At 35.0% G+C, this 18,547-nt stretch overlaps 1 protein-coding gene across 7 annotated transcripts in view; it reads left to right on the forward strand.

The window, feature by feature from the left end:
- Positions 1 to 18,547, forward strand: part of LOC149418044 (lachesin-like) — a 214,266-nt gene that overhangs the window by 188,401 nt on the left and 7,318 nt on the right. For all 7 annotated transcript variants that reach the window (XM_089639298.1, XM_089639299.1, XM_089639303.1 and 4 more), the window contains 3 exons: positions 13,422 to 13,553; positions 14,821 to 14,940; positions 15,504 to 15,674. In XM_089639298.1, coding sequence (XP_089495424.1) covers positions 13,422 to 13,553; positions 14,821 to 14,940; positions 15,504 to 15,674 — 423 coding nt within the window. The remainder of the gene's footprint in view (positions 1 to 13,421; positions 13,554 to 14,820; positions 14,941 to 15,503; positions 15,675 to 18,547) is intronic.

Consider the following 18,547-nt stretch of genomic DNA (forward strand, 5'->3'; position numbering starts at 1 on the left):
AATAAACAAAGCTAATTCAATTTTAGACAAGGTTTCATAGCTAATTCTTTTTCTCACCTTGGCGATACTGACACTACAATCAACTTAATTTTATGTTCAATTTTTAATGCTTTAAACTTCTGTTCGGGTGCTGCTATGGGCGATACATATTCCGATATATCATAATATCCGTTTTCATTTGAAAAGTAAGCGATTTTTCTAAAACTACCTGGTATTGATTTCCGGTGACGTCATACAATTCCGGCTAACTCATACGTTTCTTAAATCATTCATATTTACATACACAGAACCATAAGAATGCTCCAACGACACGTTTTGAGAGAGCTGGAATATTAAAAAGAAGAATTCAGATGAATCCTTACTGTTAAATAAGAATACTAGATTCTTGAGAATAATAACTATGTTGCAGAAGGTATCGGTAACTACTGTGACTCGAACCCCGAACATCATACAATATCATAATCTTACCGGTACTGGCATCTCTTATAACCACTATGTTACAGAAGGTATCAGTCGCTACTGTGACTCGAACCCAGAACATCATACTATATCATAATCTTACTGGTACTGGCATCTCTTATAACCACTATGTTATATATGTAAAGTATCGGTCGCTACTGTGACTCGAACCCCGAACATCATACTATATCATAATCTTACCGGTACTGGCATCTCTTATAACCACTATGTTACAGAAGGTATCGGTCGCTACTGTGACTCGAACCCAGAACATCATACTATATCATAATCTTACCGGTACTGGCATCTCTTATAACCACTATGTTACAGAAGGTATCGGTCGCTACTGTGACTCGAACCCAGAACATTATACTATATCATAATCTTACCGGTACTGGCATCTCTTATAACAACTATGTTACAGAAGGTATCGGTCGCTACTGTGACTCGAACCCAGAACATCATACTATGTCATAATCTTACCGGTACTGGCATCTCTTATAACCACTATGTTACAGAAGGTATCGGTCGCTACTGTGACTCGAACCCAGAACATCATACTATATCATAATCTTACTGGTACTGGCATCTCTTATAACCACTATGTTATATATGTAAGGTATCGGTCGCTAATGTGACTCGAACCCCGAACATCATACTATATCATAATCTTACCGGTACTGGCATCTATTATAACCACTATGTTACAGAAGCTATCGGTCGCTACTGTGACTCGAACCCAGAACATCATACTATATCATAATCTTACCGGTACTAGCATCTCTTATAACCACTATGTTACAGAAGGTATCGGTCGCTACTGTGACTTGAACCCAGAACATCATACTATATCATAATCTTACCGGTACTGGCATATCTTATAACCACTATGTTACAGAAGGTATCGGTCGCTACTGTGACTCGAACCCAGAACATCATACTATATCATAATCTTACCGGTACTGGCATCTCTTATAACCGCTATGTTACAGAAGGTATCGGTCGCTACTGTGACTCGAACCCCGAACATCATACTATATCATAATCTTACCGGTACTGGCATCTCTTATAACCACTATGTTATATATGTAAGGTATCGGTCGCTACTGTGACTCGAACCCCGAACATCATCCTATATTGTAATCTTACCGGGCCTGGCGTATCTTCCAATTGATCTATTGCCAACATACAGATATTTTTATGGATGACAGTGAATTAAACTGTATAAGATTTCAACTGCATCATTCTATTTTTCATACATTTAATTATATTATTTAAACCATCTGCGATATAATTAATTTATACCTTATAAAAATTTCTTAGCAAAATTATTTTTCAGTAATTTTAATGTTTAGAGGTAATATTTTTAATAAATCTTGTTCATTTTATCATTTTAATTACAAATCGAAAGATTCATTTGAAAGGACTGATATGTCTCGAGAAAACGTATTTTTGAGTCCAATTCCAAAGCTTGCAGCTTAAAATTTATATTTTTTCACAAATTTACTATTATTCTATTATTTTCTGCAGGTAAATTTATTTTTGAAACAATTAAAAACACTTCAAACAACATTATGTAATTACTTGATTTTACCCGTGACTTTGCTCGCACGTTATTAGGGAAAAAATGTTTTTCCTGAATGAAAAGTCGTCTATTTCACTTCCCAGTTGTCCAGCTATCCCTATGCAAAAAATTATGTCAATCAGTTGCGCCGTTGCGACCGTAGAATAACCAAAGCAGGTCGATTGGTCGCTCCATTGCGTCCTGGAAGAAGGGCATATAAATCACTATGGTCGGACGCTCAGTTGCGACTTGAAATAAGGACAAATAAATAAAGTAATAATCAAATAAACACACTTTCGCATTTATAATACAACTAGGGTTTTAGAAAATATTCAATCTCCTACAGCATTTTGATACAGTAATATTAATATTTTAAAATTAAAAACATCGAAACAAACTCGTCTAAAACACAATTGTAAAGTCGGAACACGTTCGTTTTGCTGACTGGGTGCCCAGAAGGGTAGGAGAGGGTAGAAGAGCAAAGGGTAGTAAGTACTAGATAGTAGGTAGCAGGGTACCGAACGCCTGTTCTATATAATACAAGAGTCCGCCGCAAACAATGGGAACACAATGTGTCATATCAAATGCTTGGCCGTCAGCTGCAGAGACCGTCCTCGACTCGATACACCCCCGGCGGCGCGCGCCCGGTGCACCCCGCCAACCAACCCTTCGTAACTCGGATAAATGTATACTATTATTCTCGCGGGCAGACGTGGGGATAACATTTCGTCGATATACCGATGCGTGCTTCAGGTTTTTGTCCTTGGTTGTGGGAGATGAGAAAAATATTTTTTGTTTAATCAAATTATGTGCAATTATTGTGCACGCGCAGTATCAAATTTGAGTACCAATTTTCAATTCAATCACTTAAAAAAACATAACAAAATTGAATTTTATCTTTTTTTAAAGATACGAGATAAACATTAAGGGCCCTACTAATAAACGCTACACAACTGACATAGCCTAGCGCACAATTACGTGTTTTGTAAAGCATTTATCAAGATTACCTGCTTTGTAAATATGTATTTCGTGGGAAATTTACTTTACTTATTTCACCTAGAATGGATAATAAGCCGATTTTTAGATAATTTTGTTGCTTAACATCTTATATTTAATTTGAAGTATTCTTATAAAATACATTTTCTAATTGCATTTAAAAGATATGTGCTCTAGGCCATCGGTATCACAAATGGCCGTTTATAAGCCATGCAAAATCCAAAACACGCAGTAGGGATGTAAATGACTAAAATAATATTGCTAAATTTATATTAAATATATATATATATATAAATTATTTGATATCCGAAGTGATTTTATTCAAAAATATAGCTCTCTCCACTGGCATGCATGACTAATGACTATTTGTCTCCTGCAGGCCGGGAGATAAAACAGTCCATGCTGTCGGTGATGGAGATAACAATCGAGAACATTGAAATTAATGCACTTCATGATAGTCGAGTTTTCAAACCAACCATAAAAATGCTATAGCACTTCCCTCAGAACCGAAAAATTGTTCGTTCCGAGCGTACCCGAGGGAAAGTCAGTTGGATAGAACTACTGATAGAGGTTCCCTCAGATAGAGAAATCTCAGAAATTTCTTCTCTACCTTCTCCAGCACGAGGGAATATTTCACCTGCTGCGGACCCCAAACCAACGACCTACTTTTAAGCCTGCTCCTAACAAAAACCCACAATATACAGTAATGTGGATCATTTTTTCAACCTTCTCCCTGATATCCTAAAAAAAGAAACTCTGCTCCATACTTTCAAAACACAAATAAATCTATGGATCCTAACATCTGCACTACATTTCAACTACAACACCCATACATTCTACACTTCAACCCCTAATCTCTCTCCACAAATCTCTCACATTCCTAAATTGATTTAATTCATATTAAAAATAACACTTGTCAATGTTTAATTTAATTATTTATCACATTAAATATAAACTGAATCGGAATTGTATAATTTAATTTACTAACATGTCTACATCCCTAGCATGGCGGTTGAAATATAATTCAAAATCTACCATCCAATGTATATTTTCTTTGAAATAAATAATTATAACAAAAATCTTTTTTAATCAATAGAAAGTTGCCAAATGGGGTTAAAATGATGTGCTTAAAGTATTTTGATTTTCTAATCCAACTATTTATCTCCAGATTGACTTGGGAATTTTTTATTTTTGGTAGTTATTTCCAGTATGCGTAAAAGTTAGTACGAATCCAATAAAAACTTTTTTCGTCCTCCCTACAGCAAATATTGTATGTATTTATGAAATCATTTACAAAACGTCCCAGTTTTGATGAGTGGGGGCGTATAGTCGTATTCCGAGGTGCACCAATTACACTAGGCGCAATTGCCTTATTAAACGTCTTCTGCTTCAAATGAATCTGATTGTAATGATGTTTTAAAGCCTACTGTTGTACCTCAAACTTCTCAGAAGCTGGCTGCAGTCACTAGTAATCATTCCACACTATCTAAAACTGGTGATAGATATGTAGTGTTAGAAGTAATGTTACAGTTATTGACAAAATTACCTACAGTCACAAGACACAACAGAAACACAAGACAGCGTTTTTCAAATTCTCACGAAATATTTTGATGACCGGAACGATAAAACATTAATTATCATGAAAAAGGGGGATAAAAATTTACGGAGAATAATAAGTTCATTTTTAATGGATCATTCAGATGTATTTGAGCTATATAGCACCAAACTCTGATACTTCGAATGGTATGGAAAGATCGATAATTATTGAAATGCCATATAAACTTTTTTTGGCTATTGATGTAACGGATCAAACGTGTTCGTTGAAAAACATTGGGGTGTAATATGTTAGCTTGAAAAACGTTTAGATAAACCATTACAACGGATAATTTGCTTTCTTCACACGAACGAATGACCATTTTGGCATTTATTCGCACATCTTGGTAAAACATCGGGACCATAATTATATATCACACGCTTTTCGGCCGGCTGCGAAACTCAACTCTTTGACGGCTTGTTGACTTTTATTCGGTGTTTTCAAAATAATTCAATTGTTTTTATCATGCTCTAATTAATATGACACATTTGCATATAACATGAAATTTTGTTATAGGAGAAGACCTCATCAAGAATGAATTGCGTTAGGATGACGACCATAACTTAAGTAGAGCTAGTATACCGACAAACTAACTGATATGAGATACCGTTAATTTATTAAAAATGGGACTGCAGACCTGTGGCGAATGAATTGAAAGAGTTCCTAATAAAGTATCAGTAAAAAAAAATTTTTTTTAAGAGGTCGGCTGAACACGTGTTCTTAAAAATACTGATATTGACACTGACATACTTATATTGTAGCATTCCGTCATGATATCTATCAGGGAAAGAGCATGTGTTATCGATATTTTCTGAATCACTAATATTTTATAACGAAGTTCGCATGCTCTTACTATTTAAATCATTGATAATGAACGATAAAATTCACCCAGCGACCTTACATGTAGATATATACACAGACTTCCTAAACACATCCTGATTAGATCATATCTGGCATATACCAGATTTAGACGTGGACGGATAAGCAATGAGCAGTAGGTATTTCCTAATCTCCCGACTTCCATCCTATTATATAATGTATATATGTATATTTATATAATATTTCATAATATTTATGTAAATACGTTTATTTTTTAATCTCCCATAGGTGGTTTAATGCACAAACACCTCATAATGCAGGACATCATATAATGATGTTATTAAAGGCCGTCTCTGTTTCATGTTGACAAACGGCCGCTTTCTCCTGATTTTCTATGGTTTCCCTTAATATAACGGGCGAATGCGGAGGAATTCCTAAGAATAGACCATAGCCTACTCCTTCCTATTCCCAACACAAGACAAACAGACATGTATGTACTTCAAGAAATAAAGGCGATTCCTTATCAAATACTCAAAATATGACCCGGCAAACTAGCCGTTTCGTTTTTCCAAAGTGAGCGTAATATGGCTACGTAATTATATAATGTTTGCAGTATTATTAAATTTTTCATTCATTTCAAAAACAATTTTCTATCTTGATTCATGGTACCGAATCGCACTCGATAAAGTCGAGAGCAACGAGGCTATCAATTTATTGAACAACCACAATCAATGGTCGCCAATGCGTTTCAGTAATGGGACAATTACAATTGGATCCGATTCTGAATTAAACGGAGACTCATTCAACTTGAATTGCTGATACTCGATATATTGAATAAAGTGGATTAATGCGCGTTTGCGTCGAATATAATTATTACGCAGCCGGATAGGAATGGCTATTAAATTTGTGCATAACTGGCGCAAGACCCAGCCGAAAATAATGTATTTATTGGGTATAATATACCTTGTATTATAATGGATATTATTTTGCATTATTAAATGGTATTATATTCAATGATATTATAATAATATTATAATAAATATAATGCCATTTAATAATACAATATAATAATAAATGGTATTATATTTAATGATTTTCCGATTTTATGTCCGGGTTTAATCTTCCCCATTAGTCCAGTCAGTGGGGAGTTTTACCTTGCAAAAGGTTAGGTAGTAGCGATTTTGATATATGTTGTTAAGATTGGGACTATAAGGAAAAAAAAAAAATTTCGACCTTGGGAGGGTCGAGCTCGACCCGCCATCTTGGATTGAAGGTGCCAAAATTTGTTTTTTTCAAAATAATTGTGTAGTGGTCGTTTTTAAAACCAAATTGTTAAGCGCAAACTTAAAGACAACTAAATTACCTACATTTTTTGAATAAAGTTTTTTTTTGTATGTCTAATAGGTAACGAGTTACAGTGGCGGAAATGTGAATATTTTTCTAAAAAATGATGAAATTCCCAACTTTGTAATTTTTTCGGGTTACTCATTACATAATTATAATAATTTTGTTAACTCATTTCCACACCACCGTGAGGTAAAGAACATGGCGCATTATTTTTTATTGTGGTATCCCCAGTAGGTCTACTCCACAGATATACCAGCGATGGTAGATTTCGAAATTATGTTACATTACTATGAATTATGTTACTTAATAACAGCCTTCGTCATCAATGTCATCATCTAACTCATTGCCTGTGATACTGAGATTCTGGGCTTCCATTGACAAAATCTCTTCTTCTTCGTCCTCAACATCGATGTGAACCTCTGGCGAATTTCGGCATGTTTGACCATTACAGTACCCACATACAATAGAAAACTTCAATCCAGCTTTCCTGCAGCTACATGCAACGCCGCATCCTTTTTTACTATTGCATGAAATAAATTTTAATAAAGTCTCGGGTGCTGGTTTCTTTGTCATTCTTACTGGAACAAGCCCGCTGGTGTCACGTTTCCAGCCCCAGTTTTCTGATTTTTTTTGGATTCCATACCATTTTTGGACTTGATGGTACGTTCTAAATGCATGGTACCGTGCAGCGTCGTTCGTTGATGGCAAAGAGGCAAGATTGAATTTGCTTTTTGTTGTCGACTTTGCGAAACGTTTGTAGCGGACTTCTTCCAAGGTTTCCTTATCCATGTCACCCCCGTACAAAGCAACAAGAAAGCGTGTTCCTGCAACTGCTATGTCTTCTGGTGTTGAATCATGTTTTTTGAAGATTCCTATCATGACATTGAGTCTTGTGTCGTTTAGCACAAGCGAACAAAATTTTTTTTCCTTGGTTTAAGAAGGACGATGTTGTATCGCAGCCGCTAAAGGCATGAAGAAACAGAAGATTCTTAGCCGCCTCTTTGTATTTCACACTATTCGCGGAGTACAGTCTTTCAAAAGTTTTGCCTCTCCCGGCTTTGCGAAGATATATACTACTTTTGGGTGGTGCTAATGCTGTCAGCAGAACTAGGAGATCAACGTCTTCGCCAATAATGAAAACAGTGTCATATGATGAACACAAAATCGCAGTATTGACAATCAACTCATCAGCATCTTCTTCAGCCTGATTAACTGTAAAATCATCCTGTATAAATTGCTTTGTAAGCATCGAAAACAGACGGACTTTGTTATTTTCATTGGCTAAAAATCGTTTTTGTGAAACTTGAACTGACATCGTTTCATCGAAAAGAACATCTGCAGACATGTGCTTCTTCGATCGGCGAAGTCTTTCTGCGGTTTTCGTATTTTTTTCAACATCATCAAGCGGATATCCATCGAAAACAATGAATGCATGTGATCCATAGTGATTTCTTACATAGTGAACGTACTTCTTGCAAATTGACCCAAAATAATCATTCCGATTCCATACAACTTTATGTAAAAGATATCCTCCATCCACAACATTAATTTTGCTACCTTCAAGTTGCACGCCTTCTGGAAGTTGTTCGAAAATACCATAAAATGATGATTTCGTACCTTTGCGCATTCTTTCTTCAGTTAAAAGCGACAAAGGAAATGGGGCGAGTTCGAATTTAAGGAAATCCTTCAATTCTTCGTAGGATTTCTTCACAATACACATTCTCTGGAACAACATTAGCGGGTTGATGGAAATAGTTGTTTCGCCGACCTTGATGCTGCTGTTGACTGCTACCATAAATAAACTGCTACTAATGGAATAACTTTTTCCTTATGTTTAAATTTTATAGATTCAAAATTTTCAGACGTGGTAACCATGTTCGACTTCCTCTCGGTACCTATTTCTCTGGATAAATGACAATTAATCTTTTCATCCCCGACAATTCCAGTACTGATAGAAGAAACTAGGATCCCACTATAACAAATCAACGTCACCGAGCACACGGATGATGCTATATAAGTATATTGTAACGTAGAAATACGTTAAAATGATATTGTGTATTATGTTCGTACAAAATTTATCAAGAAAACTGGAGTTTTACAATTTTTTGTCAAAATTTTCTTCTTTCAACCGCTGTAACTCGTTATTTATGAGACTTACAAAAAAAAACTTTCCACGAAAATGTAGGTAATTTAGTTGTCTTTAAGTTTGCCTTCAACAATTTGGTTGTAAAATCAACCACTTCATAATTATTTTGAAAAAACCAAATTTTGGCACCTTCAATCCAAGATGGCGGGTCGAGCTCGACCCCCCCAAGGTCGAAAACTTTTTTTTTTCTTAGGAGTCCCAATCTTAACAACATATGTGAAAATCGCTACTACCTAACCTTTTGCAAGGTGGAGCCCTTTTTTATCCCCCACTGACTGGACTACATAGGAAAAACTAAACCCTTCCACACACTTTTCCACAAATGATCATCTAGTCAATCAACATTATGCAACTGCATTATATTAGCAAAATAAATATAAAACAATACAAGAACAACACGTTAAATCACCAGAGACCAAATGGGAAAATAATTAACCGACTCCAGATATTTTCATATCAGAGGGTTCGGCTCGGTAGAACTTCTAACAGGGCCTATAAGTCCTACGATCCCTCAACATAAATATTTAAAAAATCTTTCGTTATCCTACATGTATATAGAATGACTGATTTTTGCATTTTTATAGATAATTTTTTTTTGATATATCTAATACGCCTAAATTTGTAATGAGAGAGCTAGGTTTAATGCCAGTAGCCGAAATAACGAATGGTAATATTTTTATAGTCTGAGAATGCCAAATTCTTTTTATCATTTCCTAAATCTGTATACTTTCTTATTAAATAAAGTATTATTATTATTTTTTTTTTAAACTTTTTTTTTTTTAACTTTTTTTTTTTTAAACTTAAATATTAAATTATCATTGTATAATTAAATATTATTATTTTTTTTTTAACTTCCGATTTAGTTGTCCGGGTTAAATCTTCCCCAAAGGAAAAACTTAGCCCTTCCACTCACTTTTCCACAAATGATCATCTAGTCAATCAACATTATGTAAGTGCATTATATAAGCAAAATAAATACAAAACAATACAAGAACAACACGTCAAATCACCAGAGATCAAATGGGAAAATAATTCACCGACTCCAGATATTTTCATATCGGAGGGTTCGGCTCGGTAGAACTCCTAACAGGGCCTATAAATCCTACTGATCCCTCAACATAAATATTTAAAAAATCTTTTGTTATCCTACATGTATTCAAAATGACCGACTTTTGCATCTTTATATATAATTTTTTTGATAGATCTAATACGCTTAAATTTTTAATTAGAGAGCTAGGTATAATGCCAGTAGCCGAAATAACGAATGGTAATATTTTTATAGTCTGAGAATGCCAAATTCTTTTTATCATTTACTAAATCTGTATACTTTCTTATTAAATATAGTATTATTTTTTTTAACTTTTTTTTATTTTTTTTTTATACTTAAATATTAAATTATCATTGTATTATTAAATATTATTATATTTAATGATACTATTATTTAATAATATTATATTTATAAGAGAATTTTTTTTTTTTTAAATTATAGTTTAGCTCTTTCTCCAAAAATTAAATTTCCTCACCTATTCGAATGACGATTTGACATTGTTCCGATCTTTCTCACATTTATAAACTGCATGTGCTTGACTCTTCAGATTATACATTTTGTGATCTAAAAGTGGGAATTATAGATAATTTATTTTTGGTTGTCCCTCTCTAAAAAAATATAATGCCTTCTATCAAGCCTTATCTAAAATTGCCTCTCTCCATTCAATATCTCATCTATTCTAAGTCTGAATTCGACCCCAATCTTCTATATGTTTTTTATTGTCAATTTAAACAAAATTATTCTATGAATTTACTTACTCTCCATAATTTGAAATGATGGTCTAGAACAGGGGTCTCCAAACTTTTCAGCCGGAGGGCCACATTGACTACTCCAGTGAGTTCAGAGGGCCAAAACCGTTTTAATTTCTAGACACCCATATTTTCTGTCCTAGGGAGGGGGGGGGGGGGGGGTAGACAATAGAATTTTCAGGGATGAAAATATAGATTTAGATAACGTAGCTTTGAAGATAATTTTTGATACTCGTTTCTCAGACCTTGATTTCATTGCGAATCAAATAAAGATTTTTCAAAAAAATCCTCTCGATATATTCGCGCACTTGTGGACGCAATGTATTGGTGCCAAGTACCTCGCCAACGAGCATATTTATTTATTCGCACGAAAAAATTCGCGGAGTTTTCGCCCCTTCTGAGCAAGGTCTTAGCCATTAGCTGTCGCGGGTCCTTGATGACACTGGTCATAAGATGTCGCGGGCCGGATGGAAGACACTGGCGGGCCGGATGCGGCCCGCGGGCCGTAGTTTGGAGACCCCTGGTCTAGAACATCCTTGACGGGTGAAAGCCAGAAACATTTGAAAACAAATATTTCAGCACTTGGTGCGCCGCCGCTTTTTTTTCGCCAAGTTTTTGTAAAGTTTACCGTCTTACTAGATAATGTGTCTATATATTTATAAACGTCGTACAGTGTAAAATCTTTCCTAAGTAGTTTCCCGAGGTTTGCTACTCTATATTCAGAAAAATGTTTTTTATTCCAAACGTTATTAAAAATATGTAATACAATGAACATACGAAAATTATTCTAGGGTTTCTAAATTTTTTCAGATGAATAAGCTTTATTCACAATAAAAAAGGCGTAGAGGCTTTCCTGTAAATAAATACAGTACTATGACTTCCGACAATTACAAATTATGACATTTAACAGGGGATTTGCGCTCTTTATCTTAGATAAAAAGTCAATATTGGCACTCCAAGGATTCAAACAATTAAATGTTATATCTCTATAAATAAAAGGCACATTTAATTGTTTTACTTTGTGCTTTGAATAATCACAAAGTAAAAAGTAAAAATTTAAAAATTAAAAATGAAAAGTAAAACAAAAATAAAAAGTGAAAAATAAACTATAAAAATAACTAAGTAAAAGTATTAAATGTATAAAAAGTAAGTAATACTCAAAGAAGGAGAAAAAGGGAGAAATAAAAGGGGAGATTCAAATAATTTTAATAGTATGGATTATGGCAATATGATAAATTTTACATTCTATGATGTATTTTTTATGAATTTATATTAGAGTATATATTCACTCGAGCGATTTTAGGCATATTATGCCAAGTTTGCAAAAACTTTATGAGCGGTCGCTGACCATAATGTGCCATATTTATGGAACCTAAAAATATAGAACAAACGGTGAAATCTAAGTGGATTCATTGGCTTTAAACCAGAGTTAAGAGTTTAATATGTTTCGATATTATCATTTTGAGAAATGGCATTAAGTAAATAATATGGTAAATGTATATATATGACATATATTGCTCGAGTGGATAGGTACTAGTAGTTTACATTTGGGAAAAAATAAATCTTATATTTTAAAGGTGAGAGTTATTAGTTACTCGCTGGTGGGTAATAAAAGAAGTATGTACAGTTGATTATTACATGATAATATAAAGTTTAAGTTTATTGATGTGGTAAATTAATCAACATGAACATACATAAAAATAGAATTATTATGTTATACACCACTATTATTGATGGCAACTCCACGTTTGTAAAACCAGTTACCCGAATGATTGAGAATTTATCATTACGTCAATAGTTCTTTAGGCAATGGTGTAGGTACTAATGCATTGTTTTTACATGAATGATTGATAGACCGGATAATGCAGAAATTTATATGTAGGTACTGACTAAACATCTAATCCAATTATGACAAGAATTCACGCGAAAAACAATGAATCGCTGCGTTGAGCATTGGAGCAATAACGTGTTTTTATTGGATAATTATGGGAGCTCAAGGTATTTTCAACTAGCATTTAATATCTGCGACTTGGTTTGCCAATTAAGAAAAACATGAAGTTTGTAGAAGCAAAATTTATGCCTAATTATTTTATAGGATTTTAACCAGTGTTTCCTGAGCATATTTGAAGTACGCAATCAAGATGTAATTTTGCAGTGCGATGATATTTTTTTCAATTAAAAACAAAAATGAAATATCCGTCACACATCGCAAGGGATAGCTTATTACGTGATACGCACTCTGTCTCCTCCCAGCATCTGTAAAGATCTGTAGAATGCATTGGCAGTAATTATCACTCGTCTATCGGTGGCTAAACGTTACCAAGGATGGGAACTTATCTCCCTGCCTTGATTCATTGATTCGTTTTTTCATTGATTTATTTATTCATTGAATCATTAATTCATTAATCCATTGATTCGCCGATTCATTGATTCATTATCGCACCTTATTAAAACGGTACCAACTGGCTACAACGTCATTATGACATAGAAACCGCCAGTGGCGGTTACGACGGCTGTCACCAACATTGCCCGGCGACAATGCCACCGATTTCACCAAAAAAAATAACATGTTTTTGGCGGCGAATCGAAAATGGAAAATTTTGATTCGTAATAGAAAATTGATTCGTCAACATAAAAACAAACAAAATGATAAAAAGTATTTTTTTCGAGTGTTGAAATTTGTCTTTTGCTTGTTTCAGCCGTGATCACCTACGAGGGACCCATTCTCCATCTCAGCAACGTGCAGAGAACTGACATGGGTTCTTACTTCTGCATCGCCAGCAACGGGGTGCCTCCGTCAGTCAGCAAGAGATACATCGTCCAAGTCCAATGTGAGAACTAAACTTATTTTAAACTAATATGATCACTTACAAACTATTGACATGAAATAATAAAGGAACAAATATGTTACAACTGATCAATTTAGAGTAAGATATGATTTGAAAGTTTCACTATCAAAAGTATTATCGTGATAACATTTTTGGGTTATTATCGAGCATGCCTAATCTTAAAATTAAGGAGGCAATTAAAATCCGCCGTATCTCCATTAATATCAATTGAGACGACGGGGCTAAGTTTTATTGTTCTTGGTATCCCATACTTAACGGCTATATCAAAACTAAACACCAAAAACTGCAATAATTTCACAACTTTTTTATTCTAATATTTCCGGCGCTCACATTTCAAGTGTGTTCTAGGCCATCATTTCAAATTGTGGAGAGAAGGAATGTGAATTTACATTTCAATTTTGTTTAAATTGGTAAATTTCAAAATTAAATGGAATATTAGAGTCCATTTCAGATTTAGAAGATATGCGATGTTAAATATAGGGGAGGCAATGTGAGATAAGAAATATTTTGCTAAAATAATTAGTTAAATTTAATAGATTAATGTTTGCAACATGTTACCACTTACAAACATAAACACACCACATCTGCACATCTCCCTGACGATTAACACATTAACGCTGTCCGAAAAATTGGTTAAATAATAACGCAGTGCAACACGGTTTAATGTTGTGCTTGATAAAAACATTGGAAATTATTTAAAAAAAAAATGTGTATTTATATTTTTTGCTAGCTAATTTAGATTTCCTTTTAATTTGATTTTTGTTATTTTAGGCCTCAAAGGGTTATTAGTCATTTGTAAGAAAAAAACCATCACACACTGTTCAATTAAAAAAGTTATATAATTTTCTATATTACATACATAAATATAAGAATTACATAAAAATAATAACGGATGGCAAGCAAAAAAGCCGAAATGGGATGTGTCATTATATTTACTGTACTTATAGCTGAAATAGGTATTGCAACCTACCAAACAAAAAAAGACGCCATGAGGCATATCCTTCACAAGCATTACTCAAAATACTGGGCTTTTTGTTTTTTGTTTATTTTTTACGTTCCTAAGGAAGAAAACCGACATTGAAAGGGTTAATAACCTAAAAATAATCATGATAAAGCTTTTGGCCGTGAAAATCTCAAATCTTATAATATTTTTACTTTTTTTTTTTTAGCTTTTTTGTCACTTAAACAGGTTTAAAACACTAACTAATCTTTGCATATTATGGTGTTTAAAAATTTATGTTCTCTGCAGTCCATCCACTGATAAAAGTGTCCAACCAGCTGGTAGCGGCGCCCGTAGACAGCGACGTCATAGTGCAGTGCTATGTGGAGGCCTCTCCTAGAGCCATGAACTCATGGTACAGAGAAAGCGGTAAGATTTTTATAAAAAAAATTGTGCCAAGATTAACCTTTAGTGTGCCAAGAAATTGGACCTGGATTTTCTAGTTTCTAGCTCACCGGACTTGCCTCGATTTCACAGTATTTTGAAACTTAATCAATATTCCTAGCAAACTAAATATATTTTATTTGCTTGACAAGGAAATGATGTATCTTTAAATTACTCTGGCTTTTCGTTTTGTCACTTGCACTTTATATTTATTTTATCTGTGACAAAGCGCTTCACAAATTCAGTATTTATTTACAGGAATGACTTATTTTTATTGTGAAGAACGCTTATTTTGCTAGAAAAAACTACACAGGATAGATGTACATACCATTTATATAAATACATAAACATCTTTTGCAAAAAAAGGATAAGTTATTATAAAAATGCAGTCAGCAGAGGGGTTACTTGCCATTTTAGCAGTATACTAACGGATAAATCATTTAAAATTTTGGTCCTTTCTAAACATGTTTCAAGGTCTACATGTAATTAAAACTGTTTTTTTTTGTAAAACATTTAAACATTATATTATAATTGTTTTTTTTGCGTAGGTGAAAAGTTGATGGACAATACAAAGTACATAATGAAGGAGACGGCGATAAACGAGTATTCTTTGTACATGAATCTGACCATCCGGAGATTGGAGAGGAAGGATTTTGGAGGTTATGTTTGTACCTCCGTCAACGCCCTTGGAAAGATGGAAGGCAGTGTTAGGCTACAAGGTAAGATAAGACTAAGGTAGTCGTCACCAATCAAAACTGGACGAACACTAAGTTTTTTTTTCAAGGCAGTCAGGGCGGTGAAGAATCGAGAAAACCGAGTGCGTTATACCGACCCATATATAAATTTATATAATACGACATTCGCTTAAAATTTCACGCTCATATTGAAAAGATCTGTAAATCAGCCACTTAGATGTTGGGTTTTGTCATACACAAATCAAAAGACTTGACCAACCTTGCAGTTATAAGGCTGATTAACTTTAGCTTATTGCGTAGCATTCTTGAAAGTGGATCTCAGGTATGGTGGCCAGAGGACACTGTCTATGTACTAATAGTCGAGAAGATACAAACGAAGTTTTTACGATACCTCTACATGAGAGAGTTTGGTTTTTACCCGTGGCTGTTTCCAACAGCATTTATCTCGGGAATTCTGAGTGTATGCAGCCTTAGTTCCAGAAGGGATGTTGCATTACTCCTGATGGCGTATAACCTTCTAAACGGTTTAGTCTCAATATCAGACATTCTGGCTAAAATAGGATTCGATTAAGGATATTCGATTTAAAATAGAATGTCCCGGATAACACAGGTTTTTGATTCTTCCTAGGTGCAAAACTAACTTACCAATAGTGATGCCTTTGGGAAGAATCACTAGGTTAATTAAGTGCCTCACAGGAAATGTGGATATTTTCCACATGTCCTACAACGTATTTAAACGAGAAATATTATTATTCAAGACATAACATTGTAAACCTAGATTTGAAAAATTTTTTTGTCCCACTTGAAAATGTATATGTTATTCACTTTTTTGTAATTTTTAATTACCGATATTGCAATGTACTAAACTGTTTTTGCAAATAAATATTTATATTGGGTCCTGCAAACAGTGCTAAAGGGTCGTGGAGCGAGCGGGAACGATGTGATGGACTTCCCGTATGTAGCCAACGGTACCAAGATTCATTAAACAATTTCTGTCAATAACATTTACATCAGTCAAAAATGAATTTAAAATATTGAAATGGTTTTATTATTTAGGTAACGTAATAATATCACAAAGCACTCCACGCCCTTATTCACTTGGTGTCTGACTTGACTCACCAGTTTGTTGTTTGTATTGTTGACGTTTTTTACATGCGACCGCCACTCGGACGTTTTCTCATTCATCTATCTGCAATACCGACAGCATAAATTTGTAATTCCGACAGTTTACTGAGCTACAAGCCACCACAAGCTACATAGCTTATTTGCAGTGTGCCGAGACCATGCAATAAATTGCGCGACAATTCCCGCGTCCTTACTGCACTCGGCTTTTGTCGATTTCTTACCGACCCGTCGGACAACTGCGTAAGTCAGAAAGGTTGTAAGAATTTTATCCAGTAGCAATCACTTTGTTGTTATACATAATTATAATTTAAAGAACATAATTTTTTTTTGTTTACCACTTTATTGAGTGTATGAAACAAATGTACACGGTTTCCGGAAACTCGGACTCCTTTGGGGTCGATTCTGTGATTTTATGTCATATTGGCAAGATTGAATGTTATTAATATAGGTACAATAATCTGAAAATCATAACGAACTCATCCTCCGTATAAATGAGTACTAAACTCTGGTTTTCGCAGATTTTTTACAGCATTTAAGTGGCAGTCATCGTACAGACAAAAGAAGTGAAGCGAAAATTCATGTTCTCCCACTGATCAGAAAATATCTAGAAATATGATATTTGACGATTTGTAAGAAAACTGATGCCGTCAATACATTTAATAATTTTTGTTTTTGAAATTAATATTTTTATACTGATTTATTTTTTATTTTTTTATTTTTATGTGACACCTCACAAGAGTGTCCCTGCCTGTGCAGTGTACAGACAGGGGAACTATGTCACCACCCGGTTGGGCGGCGTTGTGAGGCGGAATAAGGTAGGGGCTGTATGAAGGGATTTGTTAATGCGGGCCTTGAAGAGGCTCGGATTATAGGAGGGAGGAAAAACAGATGCCGGTAGCTCGTTCCACATACGAGCCGACTTACACAAAAACGAGTCGTAAAAACGGCCCGTTCTCATGAAGCCAACGTCAACCGTGAACGGGTATTCAGCTCGTGTCCGTCGGGTTTCGCGCGCGTGCACCGGTGCACCAGGAATCAATGCTGCTAGCTCCTTGGAGCAAGCTCCATTGAAATACCTGTAGAACAGACACAGCATGCCTACATTGCGTCTATGCATTAGAGAAGGCAATCGGTCTGTTAACAACGGATTGTCAATCAGACGGATCGCTCTCCTTTGCACAGATTCAAGCAGGTTTATTAAGTATTTTGGGGCACCAGCCCAAAGGAGGCTCCCAAATTAGTTAGGCGGACTTGAGACTTGTACCTACAGGGTCAGCAGCTGGTCACTGTTGAAGAATCTCCTAGCCTTGTACAAGACGCCCAACTTTTTGGAGGCCTGATTTACTCGGGCTTCTATGGATCCCCGATACTTGAGCTGGTCTGATATAGTAACTCCAAGCATTTCAATGGAGTCTTTATTGGGGAGAGTGCTCCCATCAAATTGCACCAGACAGTCATTGATCTCCCTCTTTGCCGAAATCATATACGCTTGGGTTTTTGAGACGTTGAAACTGACCAAGTTGGCCTTACCCCAGGCACGAACCTTCTCGAGGTGGTGGTCAATTTTTTGCTTCAAAACTTCCCGAGCTGTTCGGACATCACAGGTGGAAGGGGGCCTGTAAAAAAAATAACCCTCGTGAACGGTGCTGTCATCAGCGTAGCAGTGAATTGGTGCACATTCAACGAGATCGTTGATGTGCAATAAAAACAGCGTCGGAGACAGCACAGATCCTTGTGGCACCCCCGCATTGATTTGGTGCGGTGAAGAAGAA

Source organism: Hesperophylax consimilis, chromosome 14, assembly GCF_061612785.1.
Source record: "Hesperophylax consimilis isolate HC1 chromosome 14, BYU_Hcon_1.0, whole genome shotgun sequence".
In the NCBI taxonomy this organism is placed as follows: Eukaryota; Metazoa; Arthropoda; class Insecta; order Trichoptera; family Limnephilidae; genus Hesperophylax; species Hesperophylax consimilis.